Source organism: Mesocricetus auratus, unplaced genomic scaffold, assembly GCF_017639785.1.
Source record: "Mesocricetus auratus isolate SY011 unplaced genomic scaffold, BCM_Maur_2.0 Super-Scaffold_100026, whole genome shotgun sequence".
In the NCBI taxonomy this organism is placed as follows: Eukaryota; Metazoa; Chordata; class Mammalia; order Rodentia; family Cricetidae; genus Mesocricetus; species Mesocricetus auratus.
Genome location: NW_024429207.1, coordinates 5808706 through 5835783, shown reverse-complemented (window position 1 = coordinate 5835783; position 27078 = coordinate 5808706). Strand labels below are relative to the sequence as shown.

Below are 27078 nucleotides of genomic sequence, written 5' to 3'. Positions count from 1 at the left end.
GTCGTCATCAAGAAATTCAAGGAAAAAAAAAGAGTCATACAACTTGTATTTAAATACCAGGAAAGAAAACTTCAAGAACTCAAGAACTCTGTCTAGGTTCTGCTTGGAAATGGAGCAATTTCTGGAGAGGTCAAGAGAAATGAAGAAGATATAAAACTTTCTAGAAGAAAGGATTGAATAGAAGAAGAGAAAGAATTTGTCTTCATACACCTATTTATCCAGTACTCAGGAGAATTATAAATAAACAAGCAAACAAATAAATAAATGGTTTGAACTTGGTGCATTTGGCCATGAAATGACTTCAAGTAGGGGAAGTAAAGCAAAGGAATAAACTTGAGAAAGGGTTTAGAAGTGGTTTGTAAACAAGTGGGAAGGAAAAACAGAGAGTTGAGCTCACTTTGGTAAATCAATGTCATTGTTTGATGGAGCAGATGTGATGGAAGTCGCCATGCAGGTTAACTGTGTTTTAAAATCTCTGAGCAGTTTATGCTTGAAAAACTTTTTAAAATTTTCCTCTGTGAAGGAGAAAGAATATGTTTAGCTCACAGGTCCTATTTTAGCATTAGATGATAATATATCTTCAGGTGAGAAACAGTAGAAAAGATATTGACCAAGTATCAGGTGACCAACAAAGAAAACAGAATTCACAAACAAATTTAACAGGGATTCAGGCAGTTAACACAAGACAAAATAAGAAATTACCTTGATTCCACGAGTAACCAAATGCTTCTAGGACTGACTTTTAGTGGGAAAAAGGATATCTGAACTATGGTCAGAAAAGTGAAAAACAAAGGCAGGACTGTCTAGTGATAAAGCCAGTGACTAAAGAGGTCCAAGGCACACGCGTGGCTGTAGTTCCTAAAAGAGTAAGTTCTAACCCCATAGCCTGGTTTTTCAGCTCTGAGGTCTTTGAAAAGTCACAGACAATTGCCCTGCATGTTATGAATAAATAAAAATGGAGGGTTGGCTAACAATGGCTTCATGAAATGAGATCTGAAGTAAATTTCAGAATAATTCTATTGAATGTATTGAAAAGATATTGAAATACATTTTTAGAAAATGTAGCATAGTCCAAAGGAGAGCCAAAGAGGCATTTAGAAAACTCTTCCTCACTAGAGACAGGATTCCAAAAGCTTCCCAAAAGGTCCTAAGCAAGAGGTAAGATGCTGAGCCCCCAAGTCATGGTTCAGAGACTTCTAGTACAAGACTGATAGAAATTTCTAGGCAGAGACCATGGACTCCCTTTCAGGCCCACTGTATGGGTCAGCAGAGGGGTTTTTGGTCATGATTTTGAAGATGAATGAAAAAAATGACACTTTCCAGAAACCAAGGAAGCAACTGAAAATGAAAGATGTTGCCCATGCTTCTAGTGAGATGTCATGGGTTTCAGGATGCTTGAACTGGTCAGAGATACACTCTTAATGATCAGTGATGCCAGTGGCTAAGGGATGTGGTCGTGGTAATATCTTCTTCGGCATAAGATGAGTACCTACTATTTCCCATGTAAATAAAATTTTAAGGACTTTGTGTTATAATTACTTTGTATCTTGAGATGTGTTGTGGTATACCAAGATACTTATACGTTTGCAGGTTTAACTTTTTGTTGTTGTTGTTGTTTTTAGAGACAGGGTTTCTCTGTATTGCTTTGGAGACTGTCCTGGAACTTGCTCTGTAGCTTTGAACTCACAGAGATCCACCTGCCTCTGCCTCCCGAGTGCTGGGATTAAAGGCGTGCGTCACCAATGCCCGTCTGCAGGTTTAACTTTTAAAAATGGCTATCTGTTAATTGATGATTATCAAACAGCTGCTTGCAAACAACATGCATTGGAAAAAAGAAGGCAAGCCATGGAAGAAATATAAACAAAATTAATTTAATGCATAATAAAATAATTAGGGGTTATTAATAACCCAAACTCCTGTCAAGATTATTTAAAAAATCTGAAGATGTCAGTGTCATACTTAATATGGAAAATATGCAAAATACAGTTAAAAGAAACAGACTACAGGTTTATGTTTTTCAAAACATAATGAATCTGTTGACAGGATATATATCGCTGTTATTTATAATCCCATAGTGACAAGAAAATGTCACCAATTACTGGTTACAATGACAGACACAATTTATTCCTAATGATTTATACCCATTAGGGGAAACAAATGCAGGCTACAGTAAGAGCTACCATCCTATTCCCCAGGAACAGTGACTTCTCTGAAAGTTTCTTGGCAATGGATAACATGCTACTTTTGTTTATGAGAATTTGCATAATTTACCTATATAACACCTTAAATTACAATCTAAAATAAGATCTTCTCCAGGATGATTTTCAAAGCAGACACAGACAAAAGCAGCGTGCTCATGGAGTGGCTTTCGAAGAATTCTTGCATTGGGCCTGTATCTCTTTAACCTGAACTGGCTTTCAAGGTGTGGGAAATGGGATTTGAAAGCTACCTAATCAGCCCTTCAAGTACCTGCTCACTACTTAAGAATTCTAAGTTAAAAGAAATACGTCTTATAATATTCCAGTTTCAAAGAAACTTAGGATGATGGCAACAGAGGAAGACAGTCAGATAACTGTAAAATGGACAGGATGTTAAACATTAAGATGCAACTCATTAAATTGGGAAGATATATGAAAAAATTTGAGAAAATTCTTAGCAAGTTATCTATAATAATTTTGTGGGAAATTGTAAAAAAAAAGAAGCTGAAATTACAAAGAAACACGTGGGAAAAAAGAAAAAGGTGGGAGAACACGTTGGTAGCAGACAATTTTAATGGTTACAGACAGAACACATTAAAACTTAGATCAAAGTTGAATAAAGAGGCCACAAAAATGAACATGACCATTGGAAACAACTTTTGAGTATGTGATTTATGTCTGTTTGTAACATGGCGTTCAGATACATCACAGATATTAAAGTACTTTTGTTATGATTAATTGCCCAAGACTTCACAAAACTGAGCCCATTGGCATTCTGTCATGGAGTTCATAAAGCCCTGCCCCTCCCTGAGGATTTTTAGAGAGCTAATAGTTACTGGTGTAGCCACTGGTAAGTGGCCTGGGCACCTATAAATAACCCTTTATCCATGATCCTATAGATAGCCTCAGTGAAATTTGTTAGTTTATTGCCTCAGAAAAATACATCAAAGTCAAAGGGGACTATTTGATAAGAAGGAGACTGTCTCAAGTGGAACAAGAAAGGGCTTCGGTGACAAATGTGATAAAAATACATTGTGTGCATACATGAAAATTATAGAATGAAACATACTATTATGGATGATTTGCGATAATAACACCACCCTTTTTAATGTTAGAAGAATTTTCATTAAATGTCCTGGTTTTAAAAGGTGAGATAGAAGGTTGGTACAAATATTGAGTGGGCATGCTTATATGTGAGTGTATATGAAAGACCTTAAGGAAAATTTTATCTGTCTATCTATCTATCTATCTATCATCTATCTATCTATCTATCTATCTATCTATCTATCTATCTGTTGCATTTCTTATTGTGTGTATGGAGGTCACAATGCAACAATATACTCTGGTCAACAGGCTCACCAGCAAGTGCTATCACTCTCTGAGGCATCACCCTCCTGACGGCTCAAGGAGGGGAGGATTTTGGTGTCCCCCGAAATTAGGGAGACATGAGCTGTATTGAGAGAAAGCTGAATGAAAAAGGCTAAGGCTCGATGTAGGATCCATTTATGAAGGGATGAATATCAGGCTGGTAGTGTTCTGAGAAAACAAGAATCACAGGCTTACATCTCCAGTGCCAGAGGGTAATACCATGAAGCCCAGGGATCAGATTTCTCCACTTCAAACCAATAAGCAAGGGGAAAAAGCCAGGGACGTTTTCTAAGTAAACCCAGGTACAGGCTAATTCTGAAAAGCCATGCTATTTATTTCCGTGGCATGTTGTCAGGCCTCCATATGAGGAAGAAGACTAACATCTCACAGTCCGGCAAGATAACAAACACCAGGATTTGGATTATGAGCATCAGTCATCTGGCACGTTCCATAGTGACATAAAGCAGAACTGATTTTCAGACATCATTCTCCTAGAAACAAACTGATTATTGCATGAATATTCTCCCAGAAAAATAATAAACTGAGCCAGATTGTGTTTTGAGAGCCTGTAGTATCTCAAGAAAGTTACTGGTAATAATATATGAGGAAATTTGGAGTAGAAATGAATCATGTATGGAAATCAAGAATGTCCACAGTTGAATAAAACAGTATGTTCCACAGTTAATCTTTCTTTGAAAAGTTTGTGGAGAAGGAAGAAAGAATATTATTGACTCCTTTATTTTTTTCCTGAAACAGGCTAGATTATGTTTTTGTTTTTTAAAGGTTGATTAAACCAAGGATAAGGCCTACTAATACTATGCTTGCCTAATGAGTGTGTAAGAAGCCCTAGGTGCAGTCCCCAACACAGCATGAACTGGGTGTGGCGGCACATGCGGTAACTCAGTATTCAGGAGATGGAAAGAGAAGGATCAGAAAACCAATGTCACCCTTAGCCACATAGAGTGATCAAGGACAGCCTATACTACATGAGATCTTGTCTCAAAAAAGAATAAAAAAATAGCCAAAGCCCTTGGACAATGTCAGTGTCTCCACATTCGTCTATTAAACTGCAGTGCCTGCATGTAAGTGCACAGCTATGAACTTCTTTCTGCATAGACAACTAAGTTTTCTAAAGGTATGAAATAGCACAAGTTTTTAAATATTTGCCTGGATAAAACTATTAGCATTAGAGCATAGGCATTCAAAACTCCAAAATGACTCAGAAATGTAATTGGAAAGTTAGAACAAATGAGAGATAAAACTTGGTAGATTATTAGATCCATTCAATGAATGCAAAGGTCACCGTGCCATTCCTCACAATGTACCAAGTATGTCGAGACACAGAAACAAAAGAAACTTAAAGTATGCTTCACTGATGCAAAAATAAACCTGGATTTCTTACCATGGTAGTTAGCGTGTCAGATTTTTCTTTTTTAATCAGCACACCTTGACTTAATTCAACCCATCTTGACCTATGCTGACTTCCTTTTGAGGTTCATCCCCAAGAGAAAACTTGGCAAAGTTACATTTGTTATCTTATTCAAAATTAACGCATTTAAAAATGGTTTTTACAAGAAGGTACAGTTTGAGGGACATCAGATGCAAAGACTGTGGGTAAAACAGTGCATTAATTATAAAGTTAAAATAAGAAACTTCTAGTCAAATTGACTTAAACCACCGTGCTTATGAAACTCTTGCCTTCATACAGCAAGGCAATGATTTAAACTAAGAATTATAAAGTAAATTCAGTCACATAGAAGCTCAGGGTGACATACATGACATATCCAAACCTCTTTCTGTCTCACTGAAATGTCACTTCTCTGAGGAGAACTACATTCTCTTACTGCACAAATTATTGTGAGTTCCACTCCAGAGGAGCTGGTACATGGAGGTGTAGTACTTTTTTTGTGACTGTGACAAAACACCTGGAAGAAGCAACTTAAAAGCAACTAAAAGCACGCCTATCAAAAGTCCCACCCACACCTCTCCATGGCGCATGCCCAAATGACCCATATCGAACTACAGATGTACTTGCTTGGCCACTTCTCCCACCACTCTAAGACATGGAAACAGCGCAGATGTCATTCGGCTGATTAATGGATGACAACAAAGTGAATACATGTACCCAATGGAACTCTATTTAGCTGCAGAGAAAAACGAAGCCATGAAATTTTCAGATAACAAAGAGGCTTGTTTTCTCGAGCATAGGAAAGCTGTTTTGGTCAAAATACAAGAATAAGTAACAGTTGAATGTCTAGCATGAGTTGGAACATATACAACACAATTCCTGACCTAAGACTCCTAAAACATCAGGGAAGAAGGGATGTCAGGTGAAGAAGGGGTCTGAATGTCTGCTGCTAGAGACTGAGTTTTCTTCTAGACATGACAGAGATGCTACACCTATGAGATCTCAATAATAGGGTTGCCTAAACACAACCTGCATAATGACAAGGCCATACCAGTCTATATGTCAACATAGGTGGGGGGATTTCAAAAGACGAACAGCTATAGGCAATCAGTGGCTTCTAGGAGGGAGGAGCAGTTTTTCTCCAGGAATGAGTCTCAAGGTAGGTTATCCAATCCCTACCAGTCACCCTTAAACACCTTTAAACACAAGTACATATGAACTCTGTGTATGTGTCCATATACATTTATGAAAGAATACTAATTACAGAAGAAAAAAGTCATGAGTTTGAGATGGGGTTTGGGGTGAGACATGGAAGGAGGGAGGGGGAGAAAGGGGTAGAAATAGTATAAATACAGTATTCATGTAAGAAATGCTAAAACAATTCAATTAAAAACATAAACATATCTCATAAAAAGCATCAACTGAAGATCCAAATAATTTCTTGTATTTTTTTCAGGAAAATAAGTCTTGCCTGACAGCTGTCGATTTATTAATGAACTATAGATTCCACACAAATTACTTAAAACATGGAAAAAGTAGAAATTTTTTCACTCACTCACAAATAGATCTCCTTTCAATTCTTATCCCTTAGGAAGAGCTTAGTTTGGACGGCACTTTAAAAAGTATGACACCCCACAGAAAGCATTTGCTCTGACTCTCTGCATGCATCCCTTACTATTTTAAAACAAAATAGGAATTGAATTCAAATCTACAAATGATGACAGTCCCAAGTCAATGCAACTTTCAATGCAACTCCTAACTTGAGCTACTGAAGTCACAGCCCTTTGTCTGTATGAAACCAAAAGTCACTGGCCAGTGTGAGGACACCTTAGGCATCTTGCATACATCACCTATATTATTCAACTGCCTGACTTCAACCTTAATCCAAGTTGAGACTCTCAAGTGGAATGGGAATGTGATTTAGTCAATAATTTTGCACAGGAAAATATGAGCCACAGTTGTTTTGAGACTGAAAGGAAAGCAAATAAAACACATGGGACAAGACAGTCTCAGGTTCTGCTCTGCAGTTCCTAGGTTCTTATTCTAATGGGAAACAACTGCATACACACATTGGGATATTGACTTCTGCAGAAGTTAAGGGCTGTGGTGAGTGGTGAGGAGTGTTCTTATTGGATGTTGAGTGATCACAGAGTGCCCTGTTCTGAGGGTTGACTTGAGAAACAGGGAGAACTATCTTTCTCTTGAGTGTAAACTAGATCTGCTATTGTTCACTGTTCATCCTTTTCTACAATTAAATGGTGATATTTTCTTTATGTTCATGCTTATTTTTATTGTCTTGTCAAACTGTCACATTTGTATAGGGTTACACAGACTTTGGTGTGAATTTCTCATCTACTGTATCCTTATACAATTATTATTTAGGTGACAATGTTTTAAGTTTTACTCTACTGATCTTTATTTTTTCCACACAGTTGTGTTATTTTCCTGTGACTTTCTGTCAAAGATAGGAGTCATCTACATTACATTCAGCAATGCATTTTATCTGACTGTCCTGTCTTCTAAATGTGTCTTCTTTGGACAGCCTAGAATCTCTAAGTACAGAAAGCTAAATTTAAAAATATATTTTGTTCCTTAAAAATATCTCTTAAGGCTGGGTGGTGTAGTGACACAGGCCTTTAATCCCAGCACTCAAGAGGCAGAGGCAGGCAGATCTCTATGAGTTCGAGGCTTGCCTGGGCTACAGAGCAAGTTCCAAGACAGTCAGGGCTACACAGAGAAACCCCGTCTCACAAATTAAAAAAAACCCAACAAAATCCCTTTTAAAATATTTAATATAAGAATATTCAAAAATGTATTTAACATATTGTTTAAAAATAAGTATTGCTTTGCTTATCAATATAAAATAGGTTTCAATAACCACTTTTGACATGGTATCTAATATCCATAAACCTATTAATCTGGTCTTTCTGCTACATATTTTAAAGTTTATAAATTACAGTTAGTGAACAATTGTGTATTATCAGAAAATAAAGATTACAGTTGTTGCTGTAACATTGTTAAGAAACTAGAAAGCCAGAATTTAATGTCTAAAAACTACTTATAGATCTTATATTTTGCTATGGGATTGGGTCTCTTAGTAACATCAGAAGCTATGTCCATAAAGTCTCACCAACATGGTTGCCCAAAGATGAATTGAACAAGGATGACACCAATGGACATGCTGAAGTGGACAGGGAAAAAACATGTGTCCTCAACTCTACAAAAGAACCGCGGGCAGCTCAGAAAAGCTAGACAAGGGAGACGTAGTTTTCCCCAGGGAAGGGCACACCAGTTTGCTGCTCAGTGCCAAGTGGTTGGCCATAAAAACATGCATACAAATAACAGCACGTGGAGTGAACGGGTTATATTTAGGATATACATATATATGTATGTGTATGTACATATATGCATGCAATAACAATACAACGGAGCTTACAGATTTGAAGGGAAGTGAGGAGGGGAATATGGGAGGGCTTGGGAAGAGGAAAGGAAGAAATATTGTAATTATATTACAATCTCAAAAAAAGAAAAACTACCCACTCATATAAAGGAAACCCTGTGTAAATACAGAACAGAGACTAATTAAAATATCTCCTGCCTTTGTCCTGTCTAATGACTAGGTCATGTCGGGTTAAGCAAGCAAAACTAGATTAATGGGGTGGGGGGATTTTAGAAGTCATAATGTTTTGTTCTCAAATTCATTTATGGTTCCACTTTCATCATGTCTGTTACATGTAATCATTTACTTGGGTTATTAAGACATTATAAATAGTGGTTAATGCTTTAAACGTTTCTAGGGACTATCAGAATCCTTACACTCCAAGTCGGTCCCTCTGAACAGCTGAGCTCACCTATAAGCACAATTCGTGCTCTGCCCTCTCTGTCGTGGATCTCCAGACAGAGTAACCCAAGACACAATCCATTATAAGGAAATGCTCATACTTGTTTTCCGAAGCAACTGACATTTTGTTCAAGCACATTCAAATCCTGTAGGAATTGCCATCTGCTATATGTCAAATTTTTAAGATCTCTTTTTGAACTTTAGCATTGCATGCAAGCAATTCAAAACACTAGATTCCTCCATCTTGATCACGTGGATTTTTAGCAGTTCAGTTTCAATTATTGTTTCTCAAAGCCATCCCATCCCAAATTTTCAAAGTCCAAATAGTAATCGCCACTCTGTTTCTTTAATGGTCTATTTTTAGTTTTTCTTGGAAGTAAGTAGGCTCTTTGGTCCTCATCGTGTGTGTGTGTGTGTGTGTGTGTGTGTGTTTAAATATGACTTGGTCTCAGGGACACTTGCTTAAAATTAAAATATAATTATATAATTGTATGTTTTCTTAAGTATTCATTTTGTTTTTAAGTAACAGCATTCAAAAAGCATGCATAAAACCAGCCAGGAGTAGTGACTCATACACCTGTAATCCCAGAATCTGAAAGACTGAGGTAGCAGGATGGCTGTAAGTTAGAGGCTAGCCTTGGCTACATCCCAAATTCCAGTTCACCCTGAGCTAAAAAGTGAGAACTTGTCTTAAAAAAACAAAACAACAACAAAAAACAAAAACAAAATGGGAAAAAGATTATATAAAACTAGTGGCAGTTACAAAGGTAGAAATACTAATTTTCTATCTATGTTTACCCTTAGGGCAAATATCACAAATATGTGTTTGCATATATAAACAACACATATGTCTTTACATACTTTTTCATCATTCACATAGGTGTGCGTGCACACACACACACACACACACACACACACACAGAAGGATAAATAAAGGAATAAGAAATCTTCTATGTACTTGGGGTAACACCACTGAAGCCCCAAAGTTCAGGCACCAAAGCCAATGGATGCTACTGGTTTCCATTAGACTCCACACAGGTAACTGTAGCTACATACAGAACCACTTCAAAGGGAATATCAATGCTCAATAAGAGTGTACTTCCTCCCTAAACCTTTGGATGACACAGAGTCTCAGGTCCAGCAGATATCATCAGATTTTTATTTCACTGAGCTCCATTTTAATAGGACTGCCACAAAAAATAATGTATCTTTCCTTACAGCAGACAGCAATATAATTGTACACACCAAGTACATAAAAGACAAGTATCTCGTGACTTGAAGAACTGAATTGTTTAAGTCTATACCCCGGGTGTACTTCCGTTTTCTGACCCTTGAGATAAGCTTGACTGTCTTCATCTCTTCTACCTCCACCTTTACTCCTAACCTTGCCTGCAAGAGGCTGAAGTGTTATAGTGTGTGGGGGTCGGGGGACACCTTCTCCTGAACACCCTCCAGGAGACACCAGGGTAGTTCCCCTCTCCTTGCTAAAATGGAGCTCTGAGAAAGATTGTTTCCTAGGACATGGGTGAAGCGTGGTTGAGTTCCCAATCTCTGCAATTTGACAGCAATCTCTGGATCTCCCCCTCCCATCAAAAAGCTACCCCTGGCACTAACTGTGGCTGACTACTTTATGTTTATGAGTCAGGGGATCACACCCCCACTCTGGGAATTAAAGGGGTTTTTTTCCTTTTTTTCCCCCTTTAAGCCACAATGGACAATCCCTCTTGACTTCGTTCATTGGTCCTTCTACATTCTTGAGATGAATATTGGGGAGCTCAAGGTTCGAGCTTTAGGACCTCTTCTGCAGTCTATTTGTTTTTAAGTAAAAGTTTAATTCTTTCCCTGGCTCTTTGTAAATGTTAACTTCTATCTGAATTATAGATTTACATTTATTTGCATGGACATACATATACACATTATATAAAAATATATAATTGCTCAGTATATTGCTAAATGTTACTATTCCATGAAGACCTCAAATTCAACCTGTCCCTGAAATGGCTAATTTTATCACAAACAATATGCTGTAACTCCCAGTTGACATTAAGACATCATTCCCAACATCCTACACTAGAGAATATAGTCATATTATTACACACACACAGACATACACACACCACCAACAACAGCAACTTTTGTTTCTTGCCAGATTCTTATAATGCGGCTCATGTTGGCCTCAAACTTACAATCCTGTTGCCTCTTCTTACATGCTCGTTTATAGGTACATGGCAACAGAGCTGACATCATGAGTGCCTTTTAAAATATCCCCCTTTTCCCCGATCATGGGCTGTTGCTTCTTTTGATTAAATGACTCTCCTTTCCTTGGACCTCACTTTTATGTTTTCTCTCTTTGATGACTTGAATACTATATAATCAGTTCATTGATTTCTGTGCTTGGTTTCTATCTTAGACTTTTGCCTTGTATGCAAATATTTGTTGCCAGGTGCTCAATGCACAAGAGGGTTTGAGATTCTTTATCAGATATTTTTGGAGGTTCAAAGTCCAACACTGAGCAGCAGCATCAGTGCTGCGTGTGACCGGGGCCCTCTTGACCATGACCCAACATGCAGAGGTTCACAGAGGAAGTCAGCTATGTAGAGGATGGGGAAACTGAGGCACATTACCAGTACACTATAGTAACCTTGTCTGAGGAGAACTAGAACTAAGAAAGCAGGTACCCTTCTTCATAACAAGGGTCCAGTGACCCAGCCGTCTTTTAGATGCTCATCTCTTAAAGACTCTACCCCCATCCTCCCAGCATTGCAACCTCGGGGAAGAAGCTTCCAGAACATGAACTATCAGAGGAACAAACCTCATCTGAAACATAAGCAGCCTCCAAGTCTATTTTTTACTCCTTCAGCAGCAACTTCTTTTCCGGGTTCAGAAATTGGATGAGAGGTACCAAAGTGTACTAGGCCATGTACCTCTCTCATGAGAAAGGTGGGTCACATCCTATGCTGTCTCCAAAGTAGTCTATCAGATGTACAAGTATGAATGGCATCCTTCTAACCAAAGGCCCTCAGAGTTGCTTTATCGCCCAGAAAACAAAGCACATATGCCAAGAAGCAATTCTTTCCATGTCCTGAGGCTACAGGTACCATCTCAGCTCTCACAGGTTACAGGCACAGTATTAGTTACTTTTCTATTGCTGTAATAAATACCACAACCAAGGCAACTTATGGAAGGGAAGAGGGATAACTGTCCATTGCGGCAGAGCTGAGATGTGATGGCTGCAGCTGGAAGCCAAGAGCTGACATCTTGAACCACTAACAGGAAGCAGAGAGAGAAAATGGGCAGTGACATGTGGCTTTCAAACCTCAAAGCCTGCCCTCCCCTCCACCCCCTCCCAGTGATACACTTCCTCCAATAAGAGCACACCTCGTATATCTACACCAATACTGCCACTAACTGGAGACCGCATATTCAAACATCTGAAACTGTAGGGGCCATTCTCATTCAAACTACCACAGACATCAAGCAACTTGTAACTTTAGGAACAGTCCTTAGAGATTTCACATGTTGTCTTAATCATGGTCTCTATGACTGCAGTAAAACACCATGACAAAAAAGTAAGTTGGGGAGGAATGGGTTGATTTCAACTTACAGTTCCACATCACAGCCTATCACTGAAGGAAGTCAGGGCAGGAACCTGGAGGCAGGAGCTGATGCAGAGGCCATGGAAGGATGCTGCTTACTGGCTTGCTCCTCATGGCTTGCCCAGCCTGTTTTCTTATAGCACTCAGGATCACCAGTCCAGAGGTGGCATAAACCACAGTGACCTGGGGGCCTCCCACATCCATCTCCAGGACCACAGACAAATATGATGGGCGCATTTTTTCAACTGGGGTTCCCTCTTCCAAACTGACTCTAGCCAGCACACATTTTCCTTCAATGTTGTGTATGTCTTGGACTCCCAAACTCATGTTCTGATGCCACTTGCCTCATTCTTTATGAAACGGTCTCTCCTCTCCTGCTCCTATCCTTCCTGGCAACCATCTATTCTGTGCTGACATTTGCGTCGCATATTCTGTTGTCCTAACACTTATCGTATTAAAATCCAATTACATGTCTCCATGCCTATTTGTCTAACTAGGCTGGGAGCTTCTAGAGGTCAAGAACTACATATTACTCACTTTTGCTTTTCCAACACTTGGTACAACAGTCAGTATTTATTATTCATTGAATGAAGATGTAGCCGCTAAATAAGAAATAGAATCGATAAGTCACACCTAGACTTAATTCAATTTGCAGTTTCTGTGTGACTCAAAATAATAATATTTAAAGTCAAGGTAACAGTCATCAGACATTCTTAATTGCTCCTTTCTTGAGTGTATATGCATTTGAATCTATTTCAATATGCATTCAAATGCTTTTTACGTTTATTTTATGTACAGACTACTCATTACAGAGAAACCATCTTAAGTCAACCAATGCATTTAAGAAAATCACAATACAGTAAAACTAGCTCATCCAGACTCATCACCAAATAATGTACAAGATTTTCACATAGAATACTGCATGTCTGTGATATTAATAACCAGAATTACTATGCCTTGCCTTGAGAAGATTATTTTCTAAATAGCACACAGAAAAAGTAGTTAGTTGCTCTTTAAACACTTGACTACATTCAAAATGGCAAATAAACCAAGGTTCTATGACGCTAACATTTATTTTTTCTATTTCAGTGATAATTATACCCATAAACCTGATTCAGCATTCACTGCCGCTGAATTCATTAATTAAAACAATTTCACTGCTACCACTGGGATTTCTCAAGGATATCAAAAAACACATTCAAAAATCAAAATAGCATACATCATCAGTTTTAATATGTGCCTAGTATGCTTCGCTTTGATTTTTAACTCTGCCACTATAAAAAGGTTCCAAACTTAAAGACAAGGATCTTATCTCTTATACAATTTTTTTAAACAAAACCATGTAGAATGTAAAATGGGCTTAACAGGTTTAATAGAAATAGCAAGATCTATACAATGAGTCACAAAACAGCTTCCTGAAAATCTCTGTAGGATGGGAATATATAAGCATATGCAAATATTTAAGAAACAGCAATTATAATGCCCTTATAATTCCAGTTCTCTCTCTCTCTCTCTCTCTCTCTCTCTCTCTCTCTCTCTCTCTCTCTCTCTCTCTCTCTCTCTGTGCATTAGAGTTCTTCTTGCCTCTGCCTCCGAAGTATGTGGATTAAAGGTTGTGTGCTGCCACACCTGGCATATTTATAAGTTTTACTTAAATTATTACTTCCGTTTTCAAGAGTGACTAAAACTCAACCATGAAGTGAGAATGTTCATTCTTAAATGAAAATGATAGCTCTTAGCCAGAGCCTGGCAAGTTGCAATTGAAATTATAAATGTATACACACCCAGGAAATTCAATTATTTCATGCACTGTAAACAATTTGAGTCTACTTGGCAAAGCAGCACCCTAACTCTGAGCTTGATTTAGTCTGATTAACAGCGTACTCTGTTAGCTGTTTGTGACATACTAGAGCACTGACAGAAAACACAAAATAGAATTTGCAATAGTAGAACATGCCAGAATTGACCACTACACTGCAGAAGAGAGATCCTAATGGAATTTGCAGTCAAGCTATAACTTAGTATAGGTAACAGAATCTCATACAATTAAAATGACACGGAAAATGGTGTTTATTTCATACAGCAAGGAAATTTCATCTTAATTCTCACAACCAATTTTCTTTCCAAAGAATGCTTGTGGGTAAAGACAGAGGAATAGAGTCATTCTGGTGAAGAAAAGCTGAATCTGCCTTTGAATTATCTTCAGAAAATCCAAATACCATTCCCTGTGTGTAAAAGCATTTGTGTCACTCAAAGCATCACAGGTTGGGGACAACACAGGCTACTGCAATGTCACTAGCAGTTTCTCTAAAACTCTTATAAAATTTAATTGGTAATGTAATAGCTTATTGACCCTTCTATTTCCTCGCTCTTACCTATATACTCAGAAAGAGAGGAAATTGCTCTACCTATGCTTCTGGAGAACCTATTTGGCCTGAAATGGTACCGTAAGTTGCAAAGCAGCTCAAATTCTCTATTGAGTGACCAATGTAAACAGTATCATAATAATGGTTTATCAAATTGGTTTAAGGGACACACCTATTTTTCATGTTAAAGTACAGTAACTTGACTTTTGACTTTCTCCTTCCAGACAGAAGGTTGACTTTTAAAATATCCATTTCAAAGGCCATATAAAACTAGTTCCTTGAGATGTACTTTTTAGCTGTACAAAGCAACTATCTTCTACATAAAAGAAAAGACCCTGCTTTAAAGTTATACCCTCATTGTGAGCCCAATTAGCCCTTAATACTTTAGCATCACACACAATTAGTGTGGCTTTAGTAGGGTCCTGCAACGGGCGCATTGCTAAGATGCCAGGTGAGAAACGAGGTCTTATGGGAATGATTTATTTTATTGTGTGAACTGATGAGCATCACTTAAACGGTCTTTTAATTGACTGGCTGCCTAAGTAACATGCCTTTGAGGGAAACACTACTTTTGAAAATTCCTTTGGCCAGGAGGGGAAGAGCAAGGCTGAAGTCTTTGAAGTCTATAGCCATCAGACTAATTATCAGCGCCATTCAATGCAATTCGTTTAATTACAGTAAATTGAAAAGGATGTGGGGCTTCGAAGGAAAATAAGGGAGTTAGTAAGTGGTGACAGAAATTACAGACTATGCAAATCATCAGAGGAGATCTAGAGTCTTCCCTTCCCTCTTCTTACCAGACCCTATGAACACTTGACTACTCTATACAGTATAAGAGAGAGGTGAATTGGAATCAGGGATGAAAGGGAGGAAAAGCTAGGCAGATACTTAATATTGCACATTTCATTTAATTCTCATCATCACTCAAGGAAATTATTTTCTATCTTTACAAATAAAATAACAGCACACACTCACTTGTAGCCAAATCCTGTTCCGACCACAACATAAATCCAGTTATGTCCAATATTGTCTTATCCCAGTGAGCCCTGTACTGTTCAATGTTACTTCAATTTTACCCTGGTAGACACCATAACACAAAGTCAAGTGACTTGCCCCAGGTCCCAGAACTGGTAGGCCCAGGGGCCAATAAGAAACCTTCCATGAAGACTCTCTAGGCCCTGAATCATGATGAGTTGGAAAGTAGGACCAACTCCCCCAGGAGGCCTCATACTGAAGATCATCCTTGGATCAAAGATCACCCCCTCCTCACAGGAACACTAAGAGATCAACAAGACAAGAAAAAGTCAGATTAAGGACCCCCCAACAAACCACTGGCAGTTTAGCTGACCAAGTAGCAAGCAGGGTATAAAGGGACTAAGTGACACAGATAACAGTGGTCAAGGATTGGGGACAGATGTGAAGATCTGAACCCTGATGGCTGAGGTCTTCACTCAGGCAGCTTCTGCCGCACCACACTAAGACTAAATGCAGGGCCTGCTGCCAATGCTTGGAAATGATGCACATGAGACCATTTTTAAGGCATAAAGACAGATTTTTGAAAACACTGCAAAGTCCTTTGCTTCTGTCATTAAGACAGATATTCAGGATTAAGATCAGATTAGTGGAGAATTAGCTCAGGGGTCTTTCAACCACCCATCAGAGGGAGAAAAGAAGCCTAAAATGATAAAAAAAAAACCACGGGTAATTTTACCTTTGATTTAGGTTCCCATCACATTTATTCCATAACCTTTCAAGGGCTTTCTTCCTGGAGTGACTGGTAATAGAGGGGTCATGAATCACCACCATCCAGTGTGTGCCAGTTTTCAAGGCAATTGACATATAACAAGGATTGTAACAACAGAGACCAGTTATGTCAAGAAAGGACTTCTCCCATATCCCAAACTTGGAATTACATATGAAGCACCATATACAGAATTTCGTTTCTCCCTTCCAAACTCTGGAATTGCAAACTGCCACAGCTGATGGAAAGTTACTTTAGAAAAAGAAAAAAAACCACACTCTCTCACTTATTTTGAATCTCTGCAGTCTCTTCTAACAGTAAGGTATGTGGCACGGTCCTATGGTCTTCTAGTGTCACAGAATGCTCCAGCCATTGAAGTCCCATCATTGTAGCAATGGCTCTAGCACCTCTTTGCCAACAAATAAATGAAATCCGCTCCCCTTTAGAGACTAGACTTTTCTCTGAAGTTATACTAGAAAACCAAGCACTCAGCCTGCATAGCTACATAAACATCCTTTTCTAGGGAGACAGCCACCTTCACAGTATCTCCATTGATGGAAACAGGAAGTGCAAACTCCCACGTTAATGAAAACACAGCCCTGTCTTGGTCCCTAGGTAGTGTCATTCTGACAAATTATTTTACTTAAGTCTTCCATGTTCTCATCTTTGATTGTAGAATATTACATATACAAACACGCACACACACACATAAATTAAGGACTTCATTTGACATCTAAAGTCAGTACAAAAATGAAGAAAAATAATGAATAACTGGGGAATCAATGAAATGTGAGTGGAAGTTCAATATTCTGTCAAAGAATAAATTAAAACACCCAAGGAGAGCAGAATTGACGTGTTTTTGAAATTTTAGGTTAGAAATAGTTGACTAAAGGTAGCAATGAAAGTAAAAATGTAGTTTTGGGGTATTGTTTATAAAGGTAGTACGAGGAAGGACTTGTCTAGGGCAGGAGGGACGGCTCTGTGTCTACAAGCACTGGCTGCTCTTCCAGAGAACCCAGGTTTGATTCCCAGCACCCACTTGGGGACTCACAACTCCAGTTCCAGGGAATCTAACTATGCCCTCTTCTGTCCTCCATGGGTGCCAGGCACATATGTGACTCACCAACACACATGCATGCAAAGCATCCACACACAAAAGATAAAATAATAAAAAATCTAAATGATTACAAATTTTAATTCTTACCTTAAAGTCGTCAGAGAAAAAAAGCATATATATGGAAAAAGCCTTCACTGCCCCTATTTGATTTCACAACCCATAATTCTAAGGGCTACTACATACCTCAGATAACTGTTCTTCTTTAGAGGTAAATGCAGTTAACGAATGGATTTTTTTGCTCCTTCTGAGTAACTACTGAAGTTTCAGGACAAATCAATGAATCTGAAATATTCTTATGGATACACATATGAAACACATGAAAGGGCCAGGTTTCACGACAACAATAGCGTCAATTTATTTCCTCTTGTTTCCTTCCTCAATGGGACCTCATTGAGGAGTCTCAGACCACCAAAATGTTGTTTCAAAAGGTAATCACAATCAAATCTCGAGGAAAGAGTAAACACGAGTTTAAGTCACCACTGCTTAACTTAAAAGATATTGCCTCTTACACTTCCTTCTGTACTCTTGGCTGATCTGTTTACTCTCACCAGAGTTCCACAGCAAGACTCTAGATGCCATTTCCTAACCACCGTTGGAGAGAATGAAACGTCCAACTTTTCTTGTTTTCCTTGTTTTTAAGCACATGGTCTGTGAGCGTGCCAGGCAAACCCATTCCCCTCTGGTTAATAAGACGGTTGCAAAGGCAGATAGGCAGTGCGTGAGAAACTCACACATTGTTTCTCCTGTCTTCACAATCACTTGGATATGGCAAAATAAAAGCTAAAGTTCATAAGGTTTGCCATCATGTTTTCTGGTGGGAGGAAGGAAAGAGAGAATGCACAGCACATGCTATGATACATAATTTAAAATAATAAAATTAATGCATAATTAGCTAGTATAAAATAAAGTTATGCTACAAAGATCTGGGATGAAAAAAGGTAAGCTGGCTCAATGTAGGACATTAAATAGAGATATGGATGGTTTATGATGCAGATTATAGGATCAAATGTATTATCTGCATTCTTTTATGTAATATTTGTTGTGTAATTATGAACATATAGCAGCCAAATGCAACATCTGAGTATACATCTATAATTGCTCAAGGAGTATCATGTGACATGCACGAACCAATATTTATTCCAAATTGTAAGTATTTAAGGTCTGTGATTTCTGAGTCCACTATGAAAATTGATATAAATACAGACTGCACTGAAGGGAATGAACTGGCAGAGGGAAATTTTGGCAGCAGAATTCTAAAACTCATTTTGAGAAAAAGAATCTTCCTTGTTTCCTATTGGGGGTGTTGCAGGAAAGCCGGACTCCATTGAGGACTCATACTTCCAACATGAAGATACTGAGTGCCTGTTGGTAATTTATCTTGACTTTGGTTTAATGCATTAGAGGATGCTACGTAAAAATAAATTGTTTCCAATGATTTAAATTAAACATCTCCGCCCCAAGAATAGCAAGGCAATGTCTAACCAGCAGTAGTAGGGAGCACCAAGTCATACTATATCTCAGCCGAAACTGAAAACCAAGCATCGATCTGTTTCCTGTTACATTACAAAGCCGACAAAGTTGCTCAATAAATAATAAAGTTGAAATATTATTAATAAACAATCTTCTTTCTTTTCAAAGATCCTGCAATTCTTCTGGTTTAATTTTCTCTTTGCTGTTTGATGCATAGGATAGACAATGCATTAATAACAGACTGAAGGCGAAACACACTCCTAATATTAAAGGCTGAGGAAGACATTTCTTTTTTATTGTCTCTGTGCTAGTGTCGATGTTCCAATTCTTCTTAGGGGCAGTGTTGACTTAAAAATCAAGTTTCCTTTTCAATTTATTATTGCATATAAAAATTTTTATATTATTACCCCACACTGGCAGTAGGACTTAAGTACCAGTAATTTATAATGACTTTTTTTAGCTGATGCAAAGCTGCTATTCAGACATTCTTAAATCCAATTTTTCTATGCAAACTTAATTGCACAGTAATCCAGTTCCCAAAGACATCAAAGGCCACATGCCCACTCTTTACCAAGATTTCAATTGCTCTCATAAGCTAGTAAGTTTAAAGCATGATCAAATTTGTTCTTCAATCACTTGAGTCTTGTTAATAAACTATTCTGCGTGCTCGCTCACCCATTCTAAGATTCTGCAACTTCTTTGAGATATCTTCAAGAGGAATCTACAAAGACATCTTTGATTGCAAGCTGGCTCCAGGGTAAACTTTACCAACACTGTTTTCCTATTCCACAGAAGTTAACAGGTGACATGATCCAATAGAAGTCAAACTTAATCTTTCCTTTCCCCTACCGCTGCATACAAGCTGTTTCTAAAAAAAAAACTATATATCTAATGCACCATCGAGTGTTTGCAGAATTTAATGATTTGACATCAAATATTGATCCCACCGCACACCAGGGGAAAAGTCCCCACACTGTTCACAGGCATTTCTTGGGCTCTACCACATTAACACAAAAAGAGAAGAAAAGAAAGAGAAAGCACGGAAGGAAAACACGAATCACGGTCAACCAGAACACAGAAGCACTGAATGCCAACATAGTAAAGGAAGCAATGCGACTTACCGCTCTCACTGTCCGACTTGTTCTCATGCTCTGTGTCTGTCAGGGTGAGGGCTGAGTTGGACCGGCTTGACAGGCAGGAACTGCGGCCCGATTTGACCCCCCTGCCCCAAAGTCTCATGGCATGCTCTGGGGACATCACTGCTTCGTTTTCCGTATCAGCATCTGACCCTGCACTGATGGAGTAACCTCTGTGAGGGAGCCCCATTTCCGCACAGAATGGCACTCCTCTTCGAGTTGCGGATTCGCACACTCCTAACTGCCTTAGGGTAAAATTCTGTCCTAATTAGGGGGAAAGAGAGATAACAACTAGTGAGTATATGATCCCTGTGTTTTCGTTTCTTTTTCTTTCTTTTTTAATTTTCTTTCAAAAATAAAAAAAAGAAAACTTTCCTGAGAGAAACACTCTATTGCCCAGGTTTCCCCACTATCAGCACCAGGTGTTGGCGCCAGCCTTACAAGGCACATGGTCAAGTGGACGGAATTATGGGAAGGGAGGAGGCCCAGTGGGCTGGTTGCAGGCTTCAGCTCAGATCCCCTTTGTCAAGTTAAACCTAAAAGCACCTCCAGAGATGGCTTCATGGCTCGACCATGAAAACTCACCACAGAGGGAAGAACTGGTTTATGCTGGCAGAATTTGGTTTAGCAGATTGTGACACAACAGAAATGGCCATTTGTCCTGGTTTTGGTCCTAACAAGGGATCCCCCCCCCCACTTACATGTTACTTTTTTGGGTGAAAAAAAGTTTACCTCAGGAGTTAAGTTACTGCATAAGTAGAAACAGGAGTTTGGTCATTTTAATTGTATCTTCCTACCTTCATTAAGAAAGCAATATAAACGTGCGTGTGCACGTACATGCATGCGTGTACAGTGTGTACATGCACATGTATGTGTGTGTACATCTTTATGTGTGTTCATGAAAGTGTAAGTGTGGATGTATGTATGTGTGTGTGTGTGTGCCTGAACACTCAGTAGTGTAATACCTTGAAAATTAGCACCATACATTGCATATCTATTTTTCTAGATGTTTTGCTTTAAGAAACACCTGGAAACATCTGTATTGACCAAAGTAAACCAAGTTTTTCCAAGTACAGGGCACTCTATAAAGAAAGTGGGAGTGATACGTTTTAAAAAATTAATGACACAATCAGGTTCCCTGAAAATAAATAGCTGTGAAACCTGCAAGCCTTTACTAATAAATTGAGCATAATAAAACTCATGACACTGCAATCACTTAAAGCAAAAGTGTTTAAATTAGGTGACACTTCAGAAAGACCGCAAGTATTAATGACTCTTCCCATCTTGAATTTGTTTTTTTCAAACTTCAGTATTTTATGATACTTTGGGTAAGGAGAATTTGAAACCTGTTTTTTATGTAGAATACCTACATAAGGCTCTCCTAGTTTTATGTCTTGCCTGTATGAGAGGGCCCCAAATGTAGGCATCTCCAGAATCAAATATATATAAACAAGAGTAGTATGAAAAGTCTGATTTAAACACAGCTTCTTTACCAAATCTTTTATGAATATTAAGTATTTATATGACTCATGGTCTTAATTTTCCCACTTCCATCTTATGGATTTACATGAATATTTTAAAGTTAATTTGCTGTTATGAGAAACCTACATTATATTTCTAAGAGAGGGTATTATAAATTATTTGTGATAAAATGGCATGTGGAATCTTCTAGGAAATAAATCAAACATAAGACACAATATAGTAAATATTTGGTTGTAAAGATATTAGCCCCCTCCAGGCCCAGCACATTTAAACTAGTGTGGTTAATTGTTTTATTGCTGTGGTCATATCGGAAGTTGGAATCAGCTTTATCTCAGTCAGACTTCCAAATGGATTCTGACAATGACACTCATAAATAATGAAAATCGCTGCTACAATTAGCTAGAAATCAAACTGTGCTTATCAGAGAGATGTGAATAAGCATTGGAGGCCAATCAGCATGGACAGAAAAAATGAAAAGAAAAAAGGGGCGAAAAAAGGAAAGTAGCTTCTCCCAGTCAGGGTGAAGGAAGGCAAACTCATGGGGTAACATGGTGTTGTCCACATCTGCAAAGAATTCATAGGAATTGCACCTATGAACATCAGTAAGAACAAGGTTGATAGCATTTGTAGAGTAAATGGATATTCTACACAAGAAGTTTCTCATTGCTATTTACTGGTCACTTATAAAGTGGACCAAGACTCTAAAACATTTAAGTGTTGCCATCAAACATACAGATTTTTCAAATTGGAATGCAAGTAATTTTTAGGTGTCAGGGGAAAAATTACTGTATCCTCTGAAACTCTCTCCTATTCTGGGAAAGGTCTATATTCCAGGATAAAAAACAACAAACAAACAAGTAGAATTTTCTACTTCCTGAACTTTAACTTGAGACATTTTCCAAGCTAATGACTTTCACCCTCCTGCCATCCTAATATAAATTTACATGGAAGAAAAAGAAGAAAGCTGTAGTCCTTAATTGCTCTCTCGGTATATAAACATAGCTCTCTCTGCTACTAAATACCTCACACGTCATCCTCATGAAACAAACACATGCAACCCAAACTCCAGACCATTTACAGTCAGTAACTCAGAAGAACTCAAATCTCTTTAGGGCTGTTCTAAAACTTAAACTATAAAGCAAACACAATAGTAGAAACTGCTAGAGTTCTTCCACTGACTGGAAAAGTTTATTTTTGTTTTCAGAAGGACACTGAGCTTGATTTCAGATACATCTAAGTTAAAGCCACCCACGAGTTCTGCTGAGGTCTCTTTACTACCATGTTTTACGTCTGTCAGGATGTTCATGAGTTGACCCAGGTGATGGTTCTGGGCTGGCGATGTGCTCTGTGGTGGGGCAATTGCTTAACACGTGTGAGGGGCAAGATCAACACATAACACTAAAAGGAAGTGGGAAGATGATTCATGTAAATGTGAGAAAACCCCTTAAACATTGGCAAACAGGATAATTATAGAGGGACCTAGGATGTAAAGATTCCCTTTCACATCATCTGCCAATAGTCACGTCACCAACAAAACTGGTGTTTATGTAAGTGGTCTGCCATGACTGCAAAATGCCTCACTAAAGAACTGCTTCCACGCTTCGAATTCTAACTGTTATTGATTCTCCTCTTTGCTTAGGCAGTCCTGACTTTTAGGAGCTTCTGCCTGAGTGTGATTACCCGTGGAGAGCACTAATCATTAAGCCAGAGTAATTAGTCTATCAAATTATTTCTCGTGGCCTAGTGATGTTTGTAACATAGGCTATTTTTAATAAAAAAATACACAGGCAGTTTTACAAATATAGAGGAGATGGAGAGAAGGTAGATCCCTCTTGCCTGGGAGAAGAGACAGCTGGCAGAGACGAAAGAGCTAGGACATTAGAGCTGAGCTGGCTTTGTCTAAGGGAAGGGCTGGGGGAAATATAGAGGATTAGATGCACAAGATGCCACCAAACACAATTCCATAAAGAATAAACACCTGGGAGACCTGTAGACTAAGCTTCAGCTGTGTAACGAAGACTTATTCGCCTTGAGTTCATCGCAGGAGTTCTAACACCATTAATTTCACTAATCATTTTGCCTTTCACAGTCTTTATATTAACTGTTTGTCTAAAATTGGCAAAAAGGTATTTATTTTTTATCTGCTGCACTTTGAATTTTGGTAACTTTGGTCGGCAGGGCCAACAACAGATCTTCCCATTATGATTTGGAACAGGACCAAAACAATAAATTGTAGCAAGAACAAAGTATACCTGAGGGCGGAATATGCTGTGATTAAAATGCAGCGTTAGCTTGGATTAGATTAGCCAGTTCTGTTTTATGATACTCATAAACTAAAAAATCTATAGAGGAAAAATTGAATAAATATAGCCAAGGCAGGTTTCATCACTTTAAAATAAGCTCATACTTTAAAAAAAAAAAAAAAGGAATTGGGACATGTGACAAGGTAGACAGGATGGTATAAGAACAAACGCTTCAAACATGCAGCATAGCACGTATGCCTTAAAATAAATGAGGGGAATCAGGAAACTGGGTTAGCTATACAACCTGTCTTCCTACCTTCTGAAGTACCTAGAACCAAGTCAGAGCAGGGAGGGACTTTCCTAAGAATGACACTGAAAAGAATATGTAAGGGAACAAGTGGCAGGCACGGGCATTTCTCTCCCCCCCCCTCTCTTTCTCTTTCTCTGTGTGTGTGTGTGTGTGTGTGTGTGTGTGTGTATGTGTGATTTTTTTTGTGTATGTACTTTACTGTGAGTGTTTTAAAATAGTGTATCGGTAGCCTAGCTTAGCCTATAACTCACCATAGTTCCATAATGAGGGTAACCTGGAACTTTGATCCTCCTGCCCCTGCTCTTCCCAAATGCTGGCATTACAGGTGTGCAACACCACTGGGTATTGGGTGGTAATGAGGCCTTCTTGCCTGCTAGATAAGCAGTCAGTCACCTGAGCAACATATAGCAAGAAGCTCCAGGGAAGTCTCAATGCATGTATTGCATACAACTCAATACATTTAGGAGATTAACAGATTTATCCAACTATGACCACAATCAATTTTTGAATGCTTTTACTATCCCTATAAAAATCCATAATTATCATCCACCTAACATTTTCTGCTAGCATCCTCCCTCTCCTATCCCTTGGTAACCACTAACCAACTTCCATCTGTATAGATGCTGATTTAAGACATTTCAGAGACGACCCTACAGTGTGCGGTCTTCTGAGACTGGCTTGGGTCACTGAGCACCGTATTTTTTTTCAAGTTCAAACATGGGTGTGAGATGGCTCAGGAGGTAAAGGCATTTGCCCCAAGCTTGACCTGAGTTCCATCAGTGAACCCCAAGTGACAGAGTAGAGAACCAATCCATGAAAGTTGTCCTCTGACCTCCGTATTCGCACCTTAGTACATGTGTGCCCATGTAACACACACACAGCATGCACTAATAAACACATGTAATATTTGAGGAAACTTAAAAACAAAGAAAAGAGGAAAACATTATATCCTGTATCAGAAATACATTCCTTTTCATATCTGAGTATTACAGTGTATGGATATGTCATCTTTCACACATCCATTCACTAGACAGTGGACATTTGAGTTGTGTATATCTGGGGCCACTCTGAAGATACCACTAGGAATATTGGCACATAAGGCTTGGTGTATGTGTCTGCATCTCTCCTGCATTTACATTAGGAGGGGGTTGCTGAGCCACAGCATAGGTAGATGCTTGGCGTCCTCAGACCTGCCATGCGCTCTCAACAGCAGTTTATTCCCAACGTCAGTGTATGAGGGTGCCAAGGTCACATTCTCAACACCACTCGCTACTGTCAGTTCCTTCTCTAGGATATCACACTGTAAGTAGGGTCTAAAATTTGCAACGAGTCTTTGGAATATAGGTCATTGGTATTGACTTAAAGGGGGAAACCAGAATTGCTATTCTTTGTTTGAAAGCTGTTTGGTCATGGGCATGCTATGAGACTCTATTCGTAGCTCATTCTATATTCCTTTGTCTTCTAATATGCCATTTTATTCCTTAGAAAATGCCTTCCTGTTGAAATAACAACCACTCTTCAGTAAGATAATTTATCTTAATAACTACATACTATGCAAAGTCCCTTTATCCTAAACGTACATGGAAAAGACACATTTACTGTAGCATCCATGCAAAAATGTAAATAACCCAAAAGTTTACCAGAGAGTGACTGCCTGGGTGAGATGAATATATTTGCTATGGAACAGTGCATGGCTAACTTAAAGCAGAAATTTGGACGAATATCTTCAGATCTGGAGGAAAGCCATGCATATCATTTGTTTAAGTTGAAAGTACATGTTACACAATAGTGTGTATGGCATGATCCCCCTTTGGGAAACTAAGGAAGAGAGAACAAACAGACATAAATGTGCCTGTGTTGTAAGCATGAATAAAAAGGAGGAAGTATAAATAACTTATGATGGTCCATTTAGAAAGGATTGGATATAAGGAAAGCAACAAAACAGAATAGGCTTGAAAGCTTTTTTTTCATGATTACTATCTCAATAACTAAAAATAAAGGGAAAAACCAAAGCATTATTAAAATGAATTTTGTGGATTTGTTTTTCTAATAGTGCTGACTCAAAACTGCCTTCTCTAGAAAAAACTGTTTCAAATTCTTCCTTTTTTGAAGAAATGAAGTTGTGTTATGTTTTCCCGCTTTATACACGGATTGTCTTAAAAGAGAATAAAGATCCATTTTGCCCAAGAAACAACCATAATTCAAACATGGAAAATGGATGTATAGATCAGTATAAATATTACAAAATTAAATAATCTACCAATATCTTGTATTATTCCCCTTGGTTGTTGTGAGCTTGAATGACGTTATTTATTTTCGAAATGGGAGGACATTTTTCCAGTGGTCCAAAACTAGAGTTTTCCATTAGGTGCTGGTACATTCAGCATGTGTGCCTGCTGTGTGTTCACAAATACGTGGTTCGCAAAATGTAAGATGATAACACAGTAATAGAAAAACACACACACACACACACATGCACGCATGCACGAATATCTTTATCTCAGATTTACCACTCGTTAAGCAGAATGCCTATCCTCAAATACGCAGCAGAATTCGACTTTGGTACTGGGAGTTGAGCCCTTGGAGCTTCAAACATATTTAGCAAGTGCTCTATCACTGAGTTATAGCCCTAGTGTCTCCAGCTTTTATTTCTTTATTTAAGATTTCATTTTTATTTTCAGTGTGTGTGTGTGTGCAAGTGACTACAGACTCCACAGAGGCAAGAAGTGGGTGTTGAATCCCTTGAAGTTGAGGTTAGAATTAACTATGAGCCATCCAATAAGGGCGCAGGGAACCCAAATT

General features: G+C 38.4%; 1 protein-coding gene across 8 annotated transcripts in view; it reads right to left on the bottom strand.

The window, feature by feature from the left end:
* Positions 1-27078, bottom strand: part of Tenm3 (teneurin transmembrane protein 3) — a 1762555-nt gene that overhangs the window by 390896 nt on the left and 1344581 nt on the right. For 7 of the 8 annotated variants that reach the window (XM_040731875.1, XM_040731879.1, XM_040731877.1 and 4 more), the window contains one exon: positions 20227-20505. The exons of the other annotated variant lie outside the window; for it this stretch is intronic. In XM_040731875.1, the coding sequence (XP_040587809.1) occupies positions 20227-20505 (279 nt within the window). The remainder of the gene's footprint in view (positions 1-20226; positions 20506-27078) is intronic. 8 annotated transcript variants of the gene reach the window in all.